At 38.5% G+C, this 22,217-nt stretch overlaps 3 protein-coding genes across 9 annotated transcripts in view; 2 read left to right on the top strand and 1 right to left on the bottom strand.

The window, feature by feature from the left end:
* Positions 1-2,268: 2,268 nt before the first annotated feature.
* Positions 2,269-7,802, top strand: LOC120788282. 3 transcript variants are annotated; one of them, XM_040123931.1, is made up of 9 exons: positions 2,269-3,226; positions 3,510-3,620; positions 3,903-4,045; positions 4,213-4,280; positions 5,066-5,196; positions 5,432-5,612; positions 6,838-6,991; positions 7,209-7,351; positions 7,752-7,802. In XM_040123931.1, exons 1-8 carry the CDS (start codon positions 2,377-2,379, stop codon positions 7,326-7,328), a joined length of 1,758 nt encoding a protein of 585 aa, XP_039979865.1. In that variant the 5' UTR covers positions 2,269-2,376; the 3' UTR covers positions 7,329-7,351; positions 7,752-7,802. The 3 variants fall into 3 exon arrangements, with proteins under 3 accessions (XP_039979865.1, XP_039979864.1, XP_039979867.1); XM_040123930.1 differs by having other exon boundaries at positions 7,209-7,802; XM_040123933.1 differs by lacking the exon at positions 3,510-3,620 and having other exon boundaries at positions 7,209-7,802.
* Positions 7,803-7,812: 10 nt separating this feature from the next.
* zgc:65811 (uncharacterized protein LOC393524 homolog) lies at positions 7,813-17,759 on the bottom strand. Of its 2 annotated transcripts, XM_040123934.1 has the most exons (9): positions 17,666-17,759; positions 17,318-17,423; positions 16,581-16,686; positions 16,352-16,449; positions 14,364-14,438; positions 14,136-14,240; positions 10,804-10,899; positions 10,544-10,627; positions 7,813-8,644 (listed from the first exon to the last, which is right to left on the bottom strand). In XM_040123934.1, exons 2-9 carry the CDS (start codon positions 17,381-17,383, stop codon positions 8,555-8,557), a joined length of 720 nt encoding a protein of 239 aa, XP_039979868.1. In that variant the 5' UTR covers positions 17,384-17,423; positions 17,666-17,759; the 3' UTR covers positions 7,813-8,554. The 2 variants fall into 2 exon arrangements, with proteins under 2 accessions (XP_039979868.1, XP_039979869.1); XM_040123935.1 differs by lacking the exon at positions 10,544-10,627.
* Positions 17,760-20,649: 2,890 nt separating this feature from the next.
* Positions 20,650-22,217, top strand: part of LOC120783877 (RNA binding protein fox-1 homolog 2-like) — a 43,650-nt gene continuing 42,082 nt past the window's right edge. For 2 of the 4 annotated variants that reach the window (XM_040117214.1, XM_040117250.1), the window contains exon 1: positions 20,650-21,700. In XM_040117214.1, the coding sequence (XP_039973148.1) occupies positions 21,446-21,700 (255 nt within the window). In that variant the 5' untranslated portion in view covers positions 20,650-21,445. The remainder of the gene's footprint in view (positions 21,701-22,217) is intronic. The other 2 variants (XM_040117221.1, XM_040117231.1) reach the window with 2 other exon arrangements.

Below are 22,217 nucleotides of genomic sequence, written 5' to 3'. Positions count from 1 at the left end.
GGTGATATACAGACGGGTGACAAATTAAAGGAAAAACCTGAAAAATAAGTGGAGAAAAAGGATGACATTGCTCCCATCCATAGGGCACAAAGGGTTTATGTTGGTTTGTCCTTTAATTCATCACCCGTCTGTATATGAACAAGACAGGTCATGTCTCTGCCATAATGGTGACCTTCCAGCCTTAATTTTTGCTCTGATGTCACACCAGAGGCACCCTAGACTGGCCCAGGTGCCCCAGTGGTAGGGCCAGGTTGCCTTTCTAGCTGGGTCAGGTCTGGATGTATGGATGTAAAATGTTTTCAGCCAAAGGCAGTAAAAGTATTTAAAAATGCTGTAAAACACGTGTATTCAGGATGATAGCTACGTGTTGCTTCTGCTGTTGAGGGGGATTCCACTCAAGATGTCCTGTCCAGTCTCTCAGATACAGTCTCATGACATGAGCCTGTCCTCATTGTGCTGCTCCCCGTATGGTATGACTGTCAAAGTGCAAGTACTGTCTGCTAAAGAGGAATTAAGCATAAATGGTAAACACCTAAACTTAATTTTAACTTTTCATTCTATTAGCACTCAGTTCACTCTAATGGATTTTAATCTCTCTTTCCTGACTTTAAAATAAATGACAGTATTTTTTTTTCATTTTTACTCAAGTGAGAGGAGAGTGGACCCCTTTGGTGTCTTTAGCCGAGCAGTGTGGCTACACCTTGGACAGAAAAGATGCCGAGATTGTAATCACTGCTCCATATCATACATGTGGTCTCACAGTAAAGGTGAGGTGAATTCCAGAAAAGACATTTATTGGTGAGATACATTATACTGTAGGTGGATACCGATCATACAGCTATAAATTACTAAAACCTCATTGTGTTTGTTTTTGTTAAGATTTGTCAATGGAAACATTTGAGGAAATTTCAATTTATTTTAATTCACTGAAGAACTTCTATAAGCCATTAAATTTCCAATAGAAAACAGGAAAATGGAATGTTATAAATGAAATGAATTAATTCACCGATCATCACCAAAACTTAAACTTAAAAATAATGAATAAGGTTAAATAAATCAATTTTTTGTGAGAGATTTCTTTAATAATAAAACATTTTATAATTTTAACTACTAAATGCACTCAAAAACCTGAGAATTATTACAGAATGTATGAAATGACCCCCACACTATTTCCTTGTAAATCTCTGAACCATCACCTTAACAGCTAAATATGGACATTTAACAGTTACCAACCTTACACAATATTTGTAATTGAATAAATCCTTGCATGTTTGCAACATTTCTAAATATTGAGTTCAGAGTTCAGGCATCTGCTGCTCAGTTCAAAACATTATTAGACATATGTGTTTTATTTCTTAAAACTTTTCTTAAAGAAAATCTCTTCATCTTTTTTCAGGATGGAAAATACACTCTTTCTCTTCAAATAGGAGAAAAATCATTCAAGCTGTCCTGTCCTGTCTCTCCCCCTGAAGATCTTCCACTAACCCATCAGCCTCTTGTTGACAGCCCTCATCATCGAAGCAGGGGGCCAACAGAGCCTATACCAGAAACCCTGCAGCCTTTTCCATGGGTCCCACCTTTCTACCTGGCCCCACCTTACTATCCCCACCCTACATATCACCACAAGTATCCTAGCCCCGATGTTCATGATGCACATAACCCTCCTACTCCCTCATCTTTGACTCCTAAGCCTACATTTGGTCCCCAGACTCTCCCTCCTGTTGATTCCCAGCCAGACTATCCAGAATACCATTTCCATAAGATTCCTGTCAGGGAGTCCTATAAACAATTTGGTGTACACAGTTCTCTCTCATCTACAGATGAAATGGAAGATTCAAGTTGGGTTAATCCAGATCTACAACAGAAACAAGGAACTCCTGTCTTAGGTCTGTCTGACAAGCACAGTGCTGCACACTATCCCTTCTCAGCTACAGGCTTTCCAATTCAAGCTGAAGCACCTTCACTCCAGCCTCCCAGCCATGCCTTCAATCCATATTACCACTACTACCATCACCCCAAAATCCCTCTTCCTGGCCCAACTCAAGACCATGATCCCGGTCCTGAGGTTCCTGAAGAACTGTCTTCAACTAATTCTCATACCCTTGAATTTCCAGTGTTGCTCCCCAATGTCCAGCAGTCTGAGGCTTATTCTGACCAGTTCCCTCAGCCTGTGCCTGAGGCTTTCTCTCATCCTTATATCCTTCCACCAAGTACTAAATTTGGTCATAAAACCCCTGCACCTCATGCTCCTTATCCACAGCCCTATCCATACCACTACTTCTATTACTTTCCACATATTGCTAGGGGCGAGGCTAAGAGGTTGGCTCCTCTACATCGCGACATGGCTGCTGCAACAAATTTGTCCTATGTTCACCCATGTCTCACTCATCATTGCTTCCAGTCCATGACAAATACAATGTGAATGCCTACATAGATCAGCCAGATGCAGATGAAAGAATTAACATTGAAAAGTACAGCCCAGACTGGATTAAAAATCCACTTTTGTCTGAATATGATAATGATGATGTAAAGCCAGTGCTTGATGACAGAAAGAGACAATCTACACCTGTGACTACTGCAGTCCAACCTCTGCTCCCACCCAATTACACTCCTGACCCAGACCCTGTTGCAGCTCCTCGTCCTAAACAACCCTCTTTCCCCACTCCATCCAACCATAATCATCCTCCTTACCCATACTACTACCACCCTTACTACCACTACTATCAAATGTATTATGGACCTGAAAGTTTACAGAACGCTGACAACCATATGTCTCCAGCTTCATCCAAAGAAGCTTCAGACCCTCTGCTTCAAGCATCTTCTTTCCCAGTGCAGCACCCATCCTATTGCAAATTTCAAATCACTACTTTGCCCAAAGAATCAATGTATGATGATCAAAACAGCTGCTTACATCCTTACTGCTACTATTACCAACTCTTCTACCAGCCTAAAGTGTCCAAAGAAAACCAAGAACTACCTCCTGCAGGCAGCATGGACTCTGAAAAAGCATCTTCAAAATCAGAATCTCAGCTTCCCTCAGACTCTGAATACAGCGGGATGGATATACAGGTTCATGCTGCTGAAGCAGGACATCCCAGCATTCCCTGGCCACCGCATAATCCCTTCCATAGCTTCTATTCCCATTATATGACTCAGCAGCATCAATATGATCTTATTGGGCATCCTGGTGAAGAAGCAGAAGAGATGCTGGATTATGAAATGACAGGTAAAGTCTTTTGTTCAGCTGTGTTCATATATCTGTCTCTCCGAGTTAGTTGATGTTTTCTGTGCAAAGACAGATATGTAGTTTTGATGTTTTGACCTCGCATCACCACAAGGGGGCAGAAAATTGTTTAGTCCTGACTGGCATCTGGCTCTAGCCCTAATCAGAAAACTGTATGGCATATATTCTGACTCATCATTCAGTTCCTCTGTAATCTCTCATGCCGCTGAATAGGAACATTTAAGTATAACTAGCTCTCCTCTTTTTGTTTACTCTATGAACTCAGATCGCCTCAAGGCCAACACGTACATGCCCTCTGCCTCACCCTGTGGCCTTGGCCCTGTGTCAGATTTTGACTGCAGTGAGTCTTTGTGCTGCTGTAGATACCCTGTGAAGGGTGAGTCTCTCCACAAATAAATCTCGTCAGCACTCTCTGACATAGATGAATTCACAATAAAGCAAAACACAAAATTGGATAACTGATGTGTGTGTATTCAGGCAAAAGCCTACGCCCAAGACACAGAATTGCCTACACCTTAATATTTAGTATTGATTTTAAACACTTTAAATTAAAACAAAAAAAAACAAAACTGTGGTCGAGAACAAAACAGCATGGCTCAGGAATGGTGTGCGTGCGAGCCAACAGACTTTACAATGGGACAACATTTTGTCTTTGCAGTGTCTGACTCTGTGATGGAGCCCACAGTGGCCCCTTCTGCTCATTCCTCTGAGAACAGTAATGTATCCTGCACAGTGCAGTGGCTGAACTCTCACCCTGACATTTACATTGTGCCCCTGGATGGCTGTGGAGTAAACAAACATGTAAGGCACACTTCTATGTCTACTGCTAAATAGATTGATGATGTCTACAAGGCTTTGACTTTGACTGATCTCACTTCCTCTCCCTTGCCGTTCACTAAAGAGACATAGAAAAGAGTTTACTTTGGGAAATGATATAAACCATTTTTGTAATATCATATCCTTGTTAGGTTTTTGGTCAGACAGTGGTTCATCTGTTGGAAGTCCACAATTCTGTGCATGAAAACTCTCCTGTCAGGTATGTTATTTCTGTTTGCGGGAAATATTTGTATTTATTAATTAATTTATTTTTTAATATGTTACATTCAGAGTAAAAATTTATTTCAGAGGGGTGTGGGAAATCTCATTTGGTTAAGAAGTCAAACACTGGCATTGCAAACAACACCTTGTAGCACTAAAGTATGTTCTGTCATCATTCCCTTTGCTGGATACCAGTGGCAGGCCTTTTATCCACCCTCAGTTGTTTGAGGATGGATCAAAGAATCTACAAGGGTCCATGAGGGACAGTAGTCTGCTCATGCATTAAACAAATTTGTCATAAACTTGAATGTGGTCAGTGAAATGCAAAAAATGTCATTTGTATATCCTGGGTTTTTTTTTTTTTTTTTTTGGTCCACTCATTTTTGATATCACAGGCATTTTCTAAGCTTTTAAATGGCATTTTGCCTTGAGATCAAGTTAATGCGCTGACCCTCATGTTCAACAACGTGATTATTTTACCTTCATTTCCCGCATAAACCTAAATACAAAATATGAGAAAAAAAGGTTATTAAAAAAATTCCATCCCTCTAACTTTTACTGTTTTATTTTACAGCTATTCATATATATTTACATATACAGTACGTATATTATTTTTCAAAAGTCACATTTTCACTATCTCAAAGTGTCAACTACCTGAAAAAGGAAAGCAAACACTAATTGATGCACCGTAAACATTATAGATCAGTTCTCTCCATCCACTGTGTTGTGTGATTTGTTTCTACAGCCCACTGTCACATGTAAGTCATCTGTGTTGATCCACAGGTTGATGGTGGATTGTAGTTCCTTCCCAGGCTCTCTAGGTGAATTAAGGCTCCACCTGATCGATCAACCATCTCCATCTCCCATTCAGTCTAGACCAGCTACCGTCAATGTGCAACTGAGAATTGCAACAGGTGAGCAGTTTTCTTTTTGGTAATCTAATTAAATTGCACATCATACCTCTTGACAATTTAATTCATTGTTCAAAATCAGCGAGCTGTCAGTGAACCAGTTCTTCCGTAAGCCTGTTTTGAAGTTGATGTCTGAGCAACAATTGAAATTTTGTCATCTACCTGTTGTTGAATTTTTTTTTTTTTAATATTGCAATATTTTTTTCTTTTTTTCTTTTCTTTTTTCCCCCCCTTGTAGATGAGTCCTTCACCAGCTACCACCCTGAAGCTCATCTGCCTCTCAGTCTCATGCGAGGCAGACCACTTTATTTGGAAGTGAGCCTGCTGGACTCCACAGAGCCCAATCTGGTGCTGTTGGTTCACTCCTGTCTGGCTTATACTCAAGCTCAATATACCAGCTGGATGCCCATTTATGATGGGTATGTTTATACAGAAATATATACGGTTCTTGACTGTGGTTGTTACGTCATTCCGACATGTCAGTATATCATCATCTATTGTCCTTTATATGCCAATATATATACGGTAGTTTCCATTTTCATTGAATTTATCTGAAATCTGAGCAGCCATCTGCAACTAATGGAAAGGATTGTTGCCCCTCTAATAATAGACCTAATCCCAGGATCACACTAGACAGTATCAAAGCGATGATGGCCTGAATTGACAGTTGCTGGGTGTTTGATCAGGGTTATGAATAATAGTTGTCAAGCACCATAATTTAGTTTGTTTCATGTATTGCAGTGCATCTACAAACATCTCAATACATTGTTAGAAAGGCTAGCACGTTAGTTTATTTTTGCCTTGTCTCAAGTAGTTTATAGGCTAGCACGTTAGTTTATTTTTGCCTTGTCTCAAGTAGTTTATCTATTTGCTTCATACTTTGTGACATTGACCAATAACAACATAAGTGAACTGGCGAAGAGAAGGTAGCCCCTCTTCCCTGATAAACTGCAATTCATGAAAAAATGAAACTATGATTAGCAGGGGCAACATTATCACCTAATATGACATAGTGACAATTTCAAAAGACATACAATAATTGTAGTGTAGTTGGCATAAGGATGGTGAGGATGGCTCATTGGTTGGTCCATCCATCATTTTACTCTAAAGCTAGATTGTTTTCAATTGTTGGACACATTGCCTTAACATTTTGTAAATATATTCATGGTCCTGAGGGGATGATTTTGGTAACCCCATTTTTCATACATTACCATCGTAAAGTCAACATTTCCCCTTTAAACCAAGTCTTTAATTGAGACAAAGTTCTTAATAACTAATAGCTGGATTTTCATAAAGGTCTACAGTGAACATTGATAGCCTCTGAAGCATGAATCCAAACGTTTTAGAGAGTTCTACTCAAAATCTAATAAGCAGATGACCATTAAGGTTACAGGGTACATGTATGTTCATACTCCTTTTGATTTTAAATGGCCTTTCCTCTAGTCACCCAGCCTTAGGACAAACTTAACATTTGTAAAACATTACACTTTTTACATTTAATTTTGTCCTACACATTTGTATTGTGGGGTGTAAGCAATCTCACAGTCCTAAATCCCAAGCATCAAATGATCATTTTGCATATTATTTCTTCCTTTCAGGTAATTTTCAGTTGTAACACCCCTTTCACTACTGTGTGTTGTTTAGCTGCCCCAGCCGGGTTGAGTCACAGCTGCTTCCTTCCCTACGTTCTGACTCCCACCATATCCGGAGGGTCCTAATTTCCAGCTTCCTCTCCCTACCCTCAGAAAGTCCCACTTATATGGCTAAAGGAGGATACTCTCTCCTGGAGGATCCAGAGGTACCTATCACTTAACAGACAAACTCACACAAGCAAACATCTACGATATTCTTGTCTTTGAAGTGACTGATAATGTGCTGCTTTTTAAGAAGAGTAAACACTAAAATACAAGGACCGTCCATAATGGTGACTAAGTGTAGACTGAGATTACTGAGATTGTAGTAAAACCATTTAAACATTATTTATATTTATATTTTTATTTTTTTGCTCCCCTCAGATCTACGTTTTGTGCTTGACAGAAGTGTGCTCTGCTGCAGATAGTGACTGCAGTGTCGGCTGCATCAACAGTTTGTTCAGCAAACTTGAAGCACAAAAGGGGAAATGGGAAGTGGTTTAATAGTTCATCAGGAGGCTAACAAGGTTCTTATATATTCATCAGAAATACAATTGTCATAATTTGAAAGACACAAGTGTATGTATATATGCATGTATGTGTATATATGTGTGTGCATGTAAAGTAACATAGCCACAACCAATAATTCATCTGGGATTTGCTACACAGGTCCTGCACGGATATTTTGGCTACATAATTTTCTTTCACATTATCCAATTAAGTCATATTTAACTTTGCATTCCATGATTTGAAAAACCTTTGATAACATGGACAGCTAAAAGCACAACTACAAATTCTAAACAATTCATCAAAAGGGTGAAATCACGAAAACTGTGGGGAAAAATGGGATTTATCAGCTTTGGCTTCTCAGAGATGTCAGTGTTGTGGAGTCATATATCACTTCATTTACTTATTTTTTCCTCATAGGTCCCAACAGTGATGTGTGAACAATGAAATAAAGACGCTTTTACAAAACTGCATTCTTGTTTTGTCATTTTATAGAAACAAGTAGAGAGGTGTAGGTGAAGAAGAAAAATACTCTATGGAATATATATTTCTAAAATTGTGAACTTAAAAACAGTATATCACAATGTAATAGTTAGTACTATAGAGTACAGACAGAAAACAATAAGCAAAGCAATACATATAAAGTTCAAAGCATTCAACAGTTTTCTGTCTAAACAGGACACTTTATGCACTTTTATGTGGTCACAGAAGCTTTTGACAGGAGCAGGAACATGAGGGAATGAAAGTTTAACAATATTTATTTTAATGGCAAAGTGCTTTCCTCAGTATCAAACCGTAATTTACAAAGCACTTGATGCTTCACAGCTCTAAAGGATGCCTTTTGAAATGTTTATACAGTCAGTTTAACGGCCTCAAGCAGAACCTGATGACCGAGGGCACCCAGCATAATTTTATCATCATGCTTAATAAGGTCCTGGAATTTTTTTCTGGCCAGTCCTGTGGCCCTTTGAACATACATCACGAATAAAGGAAAGTAAGTGGTATGCCGATCTTACAAAACTATGGCAAAGAAAAAATTGTCTAGTACTATTGTAACAGTACACCTCTATAGTAAAGAAACAATGAGTATGAACAACAAAGTGAAGCTAACTGTCCAGTCATTAAACCCTGGCATATTTAATGACGAGGCTGGTTGAGCCTGAATTCCAGCAATGGTCTTCGTTGATGAGGCAGGGTAAGGGCTGAAAACAGAATCCTCTTCTTCAGTACACGGTCGAATAGTATGCAGTGATGTCCTGACTGAGTCTCTTCATCTGTTTCAGGAGGATAATGGTGCTGCCCAGGGCGATAATCTGTCATGCAGACACAGAGGGAGGTGGGTAAGTGAAGAGCAGTGATGGGACAAAGCTGTGCAGTGAAAAACCTGCTTCCTTCTACTTATGACCTCCAAGATTAGACCAGCCACAGAATGAGTTAGTGTGAGAGAGAAGTTCAGTGAGTAGTAAGTAGGCATGTAAAGGGAAAATCAAATCCTGGTATTATATTCTTTAGCTGCAGATATCAATTAGTAGATTAAAAATTAAAGAGGAGACTTAACCGACACATCTGTACATTATTTGCCAAAAAATAGAAAAATACAGAAATAAAAGTCAAAAGCAGCTTCTTACAGAGCTGGAACAGCTCGACCTAATGGGGGAGAAGTTAGCCTGGAGAGAAGAGTTGATTTTTTTTTTTTGTAGCTTAGTGATGCATGATTGTTGAAAATGTGTGAAAAACTATTAGCTTAATAAGAGGCCCTTGTTCTTTGATTTAGAAAGGTTTCTGCTGTCAAATTCACCCACTGTAGCTGTGCTTGGAAAATCTTGGCATACCAGCATTTGGCCAATTATCTGTTGGAATGAGGAACAATGCACCACCAACACGTTATTATAACTGTGTCTTAAGTTTTTTAGGGTGGATTTTTCCTTTAAAGGGAGCTGATGACACCCTGCACCCTGACCATGCTGAGAAAAGTCGAGAAAAAAGTATGCTTGTATTCTCTACGCTAAAGCATTGTGGGGAGAAAAAAATCAAGACAGAATAACAAGTGACAGTGAAAACTGGCCTAAGCGCACTGGGCCTGAGCCACAGGGATGTTAACCACAGTGAGGGGTGTGAAGGTGGCAGGGTCCTGGTCAGGGTAGGGGTAGGAGGTGGAGACAAAGTCATGCTGATATGGTTGAGGGTTGGCCAGGGCAGTGGTGGAGTGAGTCAGGATGATGTGCTGAGGTGATGAGACGGACAGACGAATCCCTTTAGTGAGTGTAATGCTGCAAATCAGAACTATGATCTTTGGGAACCAATAATTGGGAAAATGAAGGAGAAGAAAAAAATTAAGGCAGGGGATGGAGTATTGATCAAGAGAGACAGAGGGATGTAGAATGGTTAGAACATGATCATTAACTTAATGATAAACAAGAGCAAAAGACTAGATTAAAGCTGTCAATAGGCAAGCAACAGAATGGAGCAGTTTTTCAAAAAGTTTCTTCGCACTTTTCCTCTCCTTAGGCAGCCTTGGCCGCGCATCAGTCAATCTATGCCCTCAGTACTGTGTTTTAACTGTAATTTGATGCTATTTAAGCGCTGAAAAATTTTACATTATGTAATGTGCTGTACAGTATTCAGTGTAGAGTGTATGTTTGCTATACAGTATAAATAAGGCAACATTTTTTTAGTTTATATCCATTTCACCAAATGTTATAGTAGGAGAATCTAGCCATGCTAGCAGCCCTGAGATGTTCTTAGGCATAACGGTACTTTGAGCTAAATGCTAATGTCGATGACAATGCTAACATGCTGATGTGTAGCAGGTATAATGTTCACCATTTTAGCGTGTTATTATGCTAACAACTATTAGATCAACTGCAATAAAATTTGACACAGACATTAATGGTTTTCCAGAATATGAATCTGAATCTCTTAACCTCAGCTGTACTTTGTGCTTAGTGCAAATTATAGTACAAATACCATATCCTCTACACAATTCACCAAAATCTACAGTACATCTCTGCTCTAATTAGCATTTTTTTTGTACTTCATGATGAACTGCAGTGCACTGTAAGTGAGTGAGATGATTTTAAATTTACACTCTGACTCCAAATAATAAATAGCGATGAAAATGGGCAGTGATTTTTTAAAAATTATTTTGTTACATTAACTTCATTCATTGCATCCAAGGATAGGAGTGTGCAGCGTGCACCACATTTGCCTACCAAAAGAGCTCCAGTTCCAAAGAAGATGCCCATCACCAGTGGTGCTTTACTGTCAAAGACATTTTTGATAACATCAGGACAACTCTGTAAGAAGACCAAGACAGGAGAAACTGTGACCATCCACTATACTGTAGTTAACCCAGAGTTTAAAGAATACAGGAGGTCCAGGTAGCTGTAAAGTGGAATCAAAACCATACAATACATCACACATACTATTACCAACTTAATTAAAACAGCTCCATTTCTTGGCACCAACTTACAGGCATGATGAAGTGCTCATAAATTCTATCTGTCTTGGGACAGGTCTGTTGAGCCAACTCTATCAGCGATATCCCTGTCACGCCACAGCAGTGAAGCTACAGAGCAGGTAGAGAAGGAAGGAGATGAGGGGAGATCAGGAACGCTCAAACAAGCCTCAAAATTAACTTAGGGAGGAACAAAACCTCATATTTGACATTTCACATTATATCTTCAATATATGAAGACCCAAAGTGTTCACTATGTAATAAATAAATAACTGAGTAAATATCAAACAAAACAGTATTTTGAATAAATGTGTAAAATATATATATTAAACATTACTTAAATAAAAAACCATGACAACCCAGAGTTGAGACCAGGAGGCCAAGTTGCAGTCTTACACGCTTCTCTGCACTTCCATTAGAACAGCTACCCACCTAAATCCCCAGAGAGACAGTCTGCCCCCCGACCAGCTAAATTAATTAACTCAAAATTAAAATGAAGAGGAGTTGTACATAAAAAAACCTAATAAAAATTAAGACCACCACTGTAGAAGTACAACAAAACAGCAGAATTAAATGTGGATTCTTAAACATTAGATCTCTGTCATCTAAAGCTGTATTACTAAGCAATCTAATATCAGATCATCATATTGATTTATTTAGTCTGCTGCACTGTGTCATGATGAATATGTTAGCCTAAATGAATCCACTCCCCCCAGTCATATCAATACTCATATTCCTCGAGGCACCGGCCGAGGAGATGGAATTGCAGCCATTTTCAACTCAAGCCTATTAATCAACCCTAAACGTAAACTCAATTATAACTCATTCGAAAGCCTGGTTCTTAGTCTTACACACCCAACCTGGAAAACATTAAAGTCTATTCTATTTGTTATAGTGTACTGCGCTCCTGGACCATACTCTGAATTTTTATCTGAATTTTCAGAGTTTTTATCAAGTTTATTCCTTAGTACAGATAAAGTAGTTATGGTGGGTGATTTTAATATTCATGTGGACATTTTTAATGATACCCTTAGCACTGCGTTTATCTCATTATTAGTGTCAATTGGCTTCACTCAGGATGTACATAAACCCACTCACTGTTTTAACCACACCCTCGACCCTGTTCTGACTTACAGCATCAAATTGAAAATTGAATAGTCTTTCCACAGAATCCTCTTTTATTGGACGATTATTTAATAACTTTTGAATTCCTATTCCTGGACTACACACCAGTAGGCAAAAATATCTTTACTACATTTCTATCTGATAGTAGTGTAGCTAAATTTAAGGAGGTGATTCCATTAGCACTTAATTCACTGCTATGTTTCAATATAACAGAGGACTCCTATACTAACTTTAGTCACAAATTTATCATCTTGTTGATAGTGCTGAAGGTTCACTGTGAATGACACTTGACTGTATTGCCTCTCTAAAAATAGAATATAATACATGGTTTAACTCCCGAACCCGCATATTAAAGCAAATGCGAAATCTTAAAAGGAAATGGCATCCTACTAAACTGGAAGAATCCCTCTTAGCTTGCCATGATACTCTTAAAAAATATAGGAAGGCCCTCTATAATGCCAGAGCAGCCTATTATCTATTATCTGTAATAGAAGAAAATAAAAACAACCCCCAGCACTGTAGCCAGACTGATAAAGTCACAGCTCTATTGATACGTGTATTCCCATAGCTCATAGTAGCGATGACTTCATGAGCTTCTTTAATGACAAAATACCAACTATTAGAGACAAAATTCACCACCTCCTGCCCTCCACCAACGCTGGTTTATGTACAAACACAGGAACCTTAGAAACAGCTGTAAAACCTAATATATATTTAGACAGTTTTTCTTTCATTGACCTTCACCAACTTACTTCAATGATTTCTTCATCAAACTGTCTCTTAGGAACCCATCCCAACTCGGCTGCTTAAGGAAGTTTAACCCTTAGTTAGTACTTCTGTACTAGATATAATCAATCTCTCTTTATCAACTGGTTATGTACTACAGTCCTTTAAAGTAGCTGTAATTAAACCTCTTCTTAAAACGCCTACTCTTGATCCAGGTGTTTTAGCCAACTCTAGACCTGTATCTAACCTTCCCTTTCTCTCTAAGATCCTTGAGAAAGCTGTCTGTACTTGTCTTGTTAGATCTTAGTTCTGCATTTGACAGTATTGATTATCACATTCTATTACAGAGACTAGAACATTTAATTGGCATTAAAGGAACTGCTCTAAACTGGTTTTGAGTCCTAAATACCAAATCGATTTCAGTTTGTGCACGATATCGATAAATCCACCATATACTCAAAAGTTAGTCACAGAGTTCCTCAAGGTTCTTTGTTTGGAACAATTCTATTCACCCTAAATATGATTCCGTTAGGCAATATTATAAGGAAACACTCTATAAATGTCCTTTGTTTTTCAGATGATACCCATTTGTATTTGTCAATGAAGCCTGATGAAACCAATTAGTTAGCTAAACTTCAAGCACGCCTTAAGGACATAAAGACCTGGATGACCAGCAATTTTGTTCTGTTAAACTCAGAAAAAACTTAACAAAAAGTTATTGTACTTGGCCCCAACACCTCAGAACCCCATTATCTAATTATATAGTTACTTTAGATGGCATTGGCCTGGTTTCCAGCACCCCCTTTAGGAATCTTGTACTCCATGCTTTTGTTACTTCTACGAGTGATTATTGTAATTCCTTATTATCAGGCTGTCACAACAAGTCTCTAAATACTCTCCAGCTGATCCAGAATGCTGCAGTGTGAGTACTGACTTGAAGTACGATAAGAGATAACATTTCTCCTGTGTTAGCATCACTGCATTGGCTCCCTGTAAAATCCAGAATAGTATTTAAAATCCTCCTACTCACTTATAAAGCCCTTAATGGTCAGGCACCATTATATCTTAAAGACCTCATAGTACCCTATTATCCCACTAGAATACTGCACTCCCAGAATGCAGTCTTACTTGTGGTTCCTAATCTCCAAAAGTAGAATCAGAGGCTGGATCCATGACTGCAAACCACCTACTGCCCCCATGATCGTGCTCAACGCCTACCATTATTATTATTATTATTATTATTATTATTGGTTTTATTATTAGTCTTTAATAATATTTATTACTATATTATTTATTCAATAATATTATTTATTTATTTATTTAATATTGAACACTTTCGGCTTCCGTATAAATAGACTGTATAAAAAAGTAGAAAAGAAGGATTAAATGCACAAGTTTGAAAAGCCTTGAGTACAAACACATTAAGACAACAGCTTAACAGTAAAACTTTGCTTTTCATCAAATTGGAATGAAGGAAATAGTCAATTTGTGTTTACCATTTTGTGGACGAATGTGAGAGTGACACCAATCGCTGGATCTCCTCCATTTTTTAAATACAGAACATACATGCTAGTGTAGAACTCCACAACTTTAGCTCCAAGCTAAATAATGAAAATTAAAACACAATATCATGGTTAGAAATATAAAGTATTAACTGATTTTTTTATTTGATTGCTTTTATTCCATTTTGCTGTTCCTCCCCTCATTCTCCATTTCCCTCTCACCGCATATCTCCTGGAAAAGGCGAGCACTCCAAAAACAACTTCAGCTACAGTCAGAATGGCCAGAAGGACAGAGAACTGAAAGGACAGGAAGAAGTCAATGAACTTTAATGACAAAACGTTAATGAAACAACCTGTTAACACACAGGTACAAGTAAAACCGCATAACACTTGTTCCACCAGTGTGCATGTGCATCAAAACAAGGAGATGTTTTTCTTTTCACCAGTAGGTGAGAACACTTGACACATCTCTTTACATTACTTCCCTGTGTTGCAATTCAGAGTTTTCGACTGTGTCATAGCCTGTTTATTACTAAAGCACACAAGCCTTCTCAGTATTCTGTCTTTGTGTTATGTAACATTTAAGGAATGGCTACCATTACCAAATACCATTAAACAAGAAATCAGAAGAAAAAGAATAAAGGCATAATTGGACATTTAGGTATTCACAGACATTTTAACAAATTTGTGCATGTTTGATTTTGCAACATATTTTAATCCTCCTGTTTGATAGTTTATTATGTCCACACTGTTAGGAATATCATTTTGCACTAGATTCAGTCTTACTTCTACAAATAGCATAAATCTTGTCACCTGCAGAAAGGATGATGAATGAAAACAAGAGACGGCTGGGTGCCCAATAAAGACATAGGTCAAAAGTGCAGAATCCCAAAGATTCATAGATCTCACCAGAGGCAGAGCAAGGCAGAACTAAAAATACCTCCTTACATTCCCCATTCCTCCCTCGCATCCATTATTCTCCCACAGGTGTGTTGTGGGGGTTTCTCAACATGATAGTTTAGAAGCTTTGTGGTTAAAAAATCTGGAGAAAATGTATGTCTACAGGTTTCAGGAAGTTAACTTATAGTGATTATACATAAGAATGAATGGTGGTACTATGAGACACTGGCACTGTCCGTTTTACAACTTCTCCATATTAGTATAACCCTGTGTCCTTAAAAACCATAGGTGGTGAACCTTAGGGTGTGACTTATTTACAGTTAAGTGAGTAACTTACATCAAAGAACTACAAGGTAACTGTCAATACAGAAACTTTCTATAAAAAATGTGTGTCCAGTTGTGCTGTTCTTATCTACTAGATAATTCTGAACATATGGCCTTGAATGAAAAATAGGCTTCTGTCTGTGAAAGAAGACAGTTCACCAGTCTTCTTAAAGAGCCCCGCATCAATTATTTGTAGTTTACTTGCTAAATATTTAGCTATTGGATAGTATTATTAAAAATCATTTTTAATCTTTGAAGTTATTTTACAGTTGCATTGCAGGATCTCGTGATGTATTGATTTTTTTATCATTATTTTTTTTCTTGTTATACTAGAGATCATTTTGGATGATGTGAGGGTTAGGCATAGTTCCTAGACTTGATCACAAAAAGGACATCACTTGCATCAGTAATTGTAGTCTTTTGTGTGTCAACAATCCACTTCTTCTAACTAAAAATTATTGTTAAAATCTCTTTGAAATGGCCCATTAAACTTTTAGATTAAACGGTAACTAGCAGACTAGCAGCTCTTTGGTTTTCTTGGTTCTTGATTTTAAAAGACAAGAACAGACATACTGGCAAGGATTTCTATGGTTTGTTGTGCTCTGTCTGCATTTAGATTTCATGTCTCAGTCTTGTGAGCTGCTCTGAAACATCACAGGACTGCTTAACCCATGTACCCTCAACTGACCTGTACCTTTTAATCACTGCTACATATCTTGGCGTCACACAATTGTACTAATAGATATTTCACTGTCTAACATTAACCAGTCTTTACATGAGAAGCCAGGGTGAGCATAGCAGTGACTCATTTATTAAATAGTGATGCTTCCCCTGGATGCTAATATGGGGAGATTCATTTTTTTGGCTCACTTTTATAAGCAAGTATGACTTTGCAAGCACTTTGACACTGATAATGCAGACAGACAAAACAAAACAAAAAACCCTTGGCTGTAGCCCAGCTAATCTTTAAAGAAAACACATCTTACCACTTGTAGAGCCCATCTTTTCTCATTACAGGCACCATAGTCTCCAAACACCACAACAATCAGCATCACTGAACCCAAAGTGATCAGAACCGTCACACCTGATACAGGAAAAAGAGACACACATCTGACATTGAATATGTACATAGAGTATAAGAAGCAATAACATCTTTATGTTTTTGGGGTTTTTTATTTGAGAAATGGCACAAATTTGTGTGAAATACAAACTTACCCATAACAAATGCACTTGAGTTGAGGAAATCTATTTCAAAGATGCCTTTGGTGTTATTGCTGAACCTCAGCCACAGGCCTAGACCCAGTAAGGCAAATCCCACGAACTGCCAAAACCACAAAGGAAATAAAACCACAGTGTGAATGTACAGTACACCAACTTCCCTAGTTGCATGCTTTCACATCCTCAAATATTCAAATCACAACTGTAATCTTCTGTAAGTGGTAGTCAGGTGCCACATTTTCCACAACAGCTGAAGATGAATTTTTGTTAACATTGTATAGGACTAAAACATCAGGTGGCATGTTGTCGCTGCCACATGAAAGAAAATCTTTAAGACAACAAACAGCAGAATGAGACCAACTGTGGGACAGCTTGGTAAACACAAAGAACCATTTAAATAATTTCTAACGACAAAAATACACTTAAACACAATGCAACAGTTGATAAGAAAGCTCATAAAAAGCACAAGAGCAATAAAACAGTTTGAAAAAGTGTATTATGAATAAGTGTAATCTCTCATTTTGTTTTCTTCCATCTTGTTGAGAGCTAATTTGACAGTAGAGGTGGATGGCATGTCATTAAACTTTTACTAGTATTGTTAATTTCCAGGAATTAAAATTAAAATTAAGTAGATTATAGCAACTTTTACTTTGACCTAGAAAAAATGTCTGAAATCTTACAAAAAACATAACACGTTTAAATTTACAAAAAAAAAAAAAAAAAGAAGGACATACCGCAAAGATGAAGTTGAAAATGAAGAGGATATATTTGCAGACGGTGCCACATCCATCCAGTGCCATGATGATCAGCAGTTTGTTACGCTATGTGCACTTGTGAAGTCTGGAAGGTGTATAAACGAATTACATCATCACTTCTGTAGGCCTGTTCGGTGGCAAGCTATACGTATATTTAAAATTACACACGTACACACATACTACATCATCTTAGTTTCGAGGGTTATTCAGTATTTTAGCAGTTACGTTTAAACGTTTAAACAGTGCTCTATCTTTTAAATATATTAGAGCCTCGAGTGATGTGGCAGCCATGCTGAAAAGACATTTAGCTGCAGGTGAAATGATTACCTGTATTTGTGAAGGGCTTTTGCAGTCCTTCTTTACGCAGACAGCTAAAGGTCACTCTAGCAAGCAACAGATCCAAATTCCTTCTGATGCTGTGTGTACATCCTAGAGCCTCGATGTCCGTCATGCCCCGCCCCTTTGATCTCGCTCAGTCTTGTCATTGGCTGAGAGGTGTGACTGACACGAGGTAACACCTATGAACAATGGAGGGGACGCGAGGCTGGCTTTCAGTAAAAAAGGGTAACGCAAAAGTGAAACTTAAGGAATAAAGAGGTATGGCATTTGAAATCCTTGGTTCTTTATGCTGTGAATGATGATACTGTGAAAATAAGTTCTTGTTTGATTTTATTTAAATGATCTGATGTGGCACAACTATAAAACGAAGTCATAAACAAATCTAGGGCCAAACAATGTTGTATCCCACTGTAATTCTTCATCATTATTCTGCAAAATTTTCCAAAGATAGGCGTTTGTCATGCAGAAAATCTATCAAAACGATGCTGAACAGTTTTGATTCTTGTCATCTTGAAACTTAAAACGCAGCTTAGAACGAAGCAAGCACTATGTTAAATTTGTTTAAACTACTAATATATGAAAATTAAAGTGCAGCCCACTTGCATTAAATACCTTTTTACCATTTTCTGTAATGTGTGAAAATTTGTGATTATTTTGCAACATAAATAGATAGGTAGACAGAGAGAGAGAGAGAGAAGTGAGATGGGGCATAAAGCATAAATGAAGTAGCACTTTGCTGCAAAAACAACTGAAAAAAATAATTCACAAAAACTATAGCTCATTCATTCCATTTAAGTAAATGTGTTTAAATTCAAAAACATACAACAAATTTAAGAAGCAAACAAATGAAATGATAAGAACTTTTTATGGGAGCTCTTGGTCAGCTGTTACATGTTTACCATTTTTCATTTTTTTTTTAGAAAACAAAAACTGGTATTAAGCCAGCTAGATATATCTTCTCTATGTCTCAGTAGATACAAATGTATTACAAAATCAGTGTTTGGTGAAATCAATTCAAATCAATCAATTTTCAGCTTGTGCAAGAAACATCGCTCAGGGCCATACTACCAAGTTTATTAAAGTGGTGTTATGTGTTATACTCAGTGTTAGAACGTAAACAGATTTGGTCAACCCTGCAGTGAAAGTGATAAAACACCAAGCAGGCGTTGTAAATTAGCTTGTAAAGTGCAGTGATCTGAACAAACCTATTCCCGCAAAACGTACAAATGTAAATACTGTATAAATACTGTGTATAACTACTGTAGCTTTAAAATCAGCAAGTGTGAATGAGTGTGGCTTCTTCTGGCTTGCATGGGCGTATAATTGAACTGCTTCGCCAAATGATTATCATTATCATTGATTACTCTGTGACAATTATTATTTCGATTAATTGTTTTGTGTATGAAACGTATAGAGCAAGTTTACTAAAGATATTAAGTTTACTATCCTATATGATAAAGAAAAGCAGCAAATCTTCAAATCTGAGAAGCAGAAATCAGAGTAAGAAATCAGAGAAATTACAACTGTAGAGGAGATACACAGTGCCACTAAAATACAAATGATCTCACAGATACCATGGTGTATTTTCCATTGCCATTTTCGTTTCATGGTCCATTAGGTCTGTGGCAGTATTAAGAGAGTAATGCCTTCTGCAAGCTCTCATAGCCTGTGTCAGTGAAACAGGTGGCTGTGTGGAGTGATGTGACCTCACTGCCGTCCATCATTGCAGGTTCAGTGGGTGGCAGAGGGACAGGTAGCAGGAGAGAGACGGAGGCTGACAGAGTGAGACACCCACACACACACACACCCGCACACCCACACACACACACACACACACACACACACAAAGACACACGTACACAACACTCTCTACTCTCAGCTGCTCCTATGCACACGCAAATACACTTATTCACACGTATTTACAAACTGGCAGTTGGTCTAAAGTGACAGCAATCATCTGTTCTAAGGGAAGGAAGGTGAAATGAGGAATCAGCACAGATTTGATCACATTGGTATTTGTCTCTTTGTATGCGAGTGAGTGTGTGTGTGCCCGCGAACGTGTGTGTGACAGCAAAGACACAGAATTCCTCTTGTTGATGTATCCCTGTTCTCTCAGTTATTGCAGCTTTGCCACCATAAACTTTTCTACAAAAAACAGCCATATTTGATTAGTGTTGCTTTTGCACGAATTATATGACAACAATTTCACAAGCGAGTACTGATTCTTAAACTGACACTCTGTCGTTTAAGGCCCACTAGGGGGCGCAAAAACATTAAAAAAAGAACATGAGTTTACTGTAAATCATTCCCTCAAAAATAATCCAACTCTGGAGACTGCAGGTGTCGGCTTGCTGCTCTTTTGCTTTATTTGTATATATTCTTTGTTTCCATCCTTGTTATGTGTGGTTATCATGAGCTTTTATTTGAGTTTACTTAGCCATGCTTTCAAAAATACACACAAGCTATAAATAGAATTAACTTTATAAAGCAAATATGTTTAGAGATCTCCTAAAGAATGCCAGTTCATTACATAATTTTAAAAACTGGAAATCCATTATCTTTTTGAGAACGTAAAGACACACTCCAGAGACATAGTGTAATGATACTGTGTTGCAGACACTGGCTTCAGTTGACTCACTATAATAAATACATTTATAACTCTTCTTCTTATGGGTTTAAAATATATTATGTATAATAAGCAAAAAATGTCAGGGGTACCGCAATAAAATGTGGTCTTTATGTACGTAATATTTACCTTTTGTCTTTCTTGACGGTGGATGATTCCATATATATTTCATTATTCTTTCATTGTGTGTTCTTTTTCTCAGCTATATATTTCGGTGATTTACTTGGGCCGTGTTATGAACGGGAGCACTAGGAGCATCTTCATTTTTAATTCGGCTGAACAGCGAAATTAGTGAGGAGGCGGGGAGCTGTGAGGTGGTGCTGGGGATTTAGCGGAGAAGAAGGAGAAGGAGAGAGACGAAACGCAGACCTCAGACCAGCCCACCTCACCTCATTGTCCTCTCTTTCTCAACTGGGTGTCCCTAGACAAATCTGACTGCGGATCAGCACACTCGGGCTCCCTCGACACTACGAGTTACACCAACTGGGACTGAGACCAGAGGAAATCGTGTTCGTCTGCAGCCAAGTCCGCACGCCAAGACACATCCACAGCAGACCACGGCGAGGGAACGGACGGTGTGATAAGAAGGGACTGAGACCAAGGGGAAGGCTGGTAGGAAGAAGTGAGGGCTTTAATGCAAAAACACGTTTAGCGGCGACAGCAGAGAGGACTGGCTGGCACGGCATAAGGAGAAGCATTACGTGTAGCTAATTTTCAACATTTTCTATTATTGGCAGCGAGAGTGTGCTCTCCGAGCCACATTTATAAAGAGAGCTAGCGGAATGTAATGCTAGCCAGCTAGCTAATGTTAGCTGGCTAATTAGCTTGTCAGGCATCCAGGAGTCGGACGTGTGATCTTTACTAAAATAGGTCGCTGTTTGGTTGGCGTGGCTCTACGTTTTGGAAAAAAGCTGTACTTATTGTGCTTTGTCCGGAATCCTGGCATGGTCATAATGGTCTGTCTCGAATAGCTAACGCTAAGTTAGACAATAAACAGTGTAAGCTGTCTATATTGATGAAAATTTGTTCAATATTATACGTCTGCGCGTCTTAGGAAAAGCCAGAGCCATTGTGAATATCGAGCTGAGAGGAAAAAGGCAAAGGTAAAAACAGACTTTTGACTGGTGACTGTCTGCCGTCCAATGTTAATGTCGACCGACGTTGCATCTATAATGCTACCCGTTAGTCGGGGAATAATGGACCGGGAAAGAGACATTGATACAGCAGCCGGACCCCATGCGAACGCGGCCGGGGGTCCAGCAGCTGTCCGGGGGATGAAGCGAGGAGACCCGGAGCCCGACGCTCAGACAGCCGCTGCCCTGACTGACTTAACCGGGGCGGAGTGCAAAAGACCAAGAATAGACGGGACCGGGAGTGTTGTTGGTGACATTGGACAGGTAGGAATGCAATGTAAACACATGTAGTATCCATTTCTCACAGCTGTATCGTTTTGTTTCCATCTCAGCTTCATGTCTAGCAGCATTGTAACAAAGTATCATCTGCCCACGTCTCCCCCCTTCACTAAAAGCTTTTGTTCCTAAGCATCAGCATGGAATGATGATAATGTTTTGACAGGCCCCTTTCTCTCATCAACAACATAATCATGCATCATTGCAGCATATAGCAGCAGATTTATGAATTACAAAAAAGTAGGGCGATAGCAAAATGTGGCTTGGTGAAATACTGTAGCTGCTCTGTGAGGGAGCATGACCAAGCTAGACAAAGGTAACATGATACAGACTCCATTGCTATGACAGACAGCAGCACAGCAAAGATCAGACCCATTCATCATGCCTTGTCTTATAGAAAGTAAACCAGTGCTTTTGTCACATGTTGCCAGAGCGCCATTTTTTGATCCACATGTATGAAATTACTATAACTTGTGATGATAATTTGCAGTGAGTCACCACATCA

The sequence above is a fragment of the Xiphias gladius genome, chromosome 3, assembly GCF_016859285.1.
Source record: "Xiphias gladius isolate SHS-SW01 ecotype Sanya breed wild chromosome 3, ASM1685928v1, whole genome shotgun sequence".
NCBI classification, from domain to species: domain Eukaryota; kingdom Metazoa; phylum Chordata; class Actinopteri; order Istiophoriformes; family Xiphiidae; genus Xiphias; species Xiphias gladius.
This window is presented reverse-complemented; position numbering and strand designations above follow the sequence as displayed.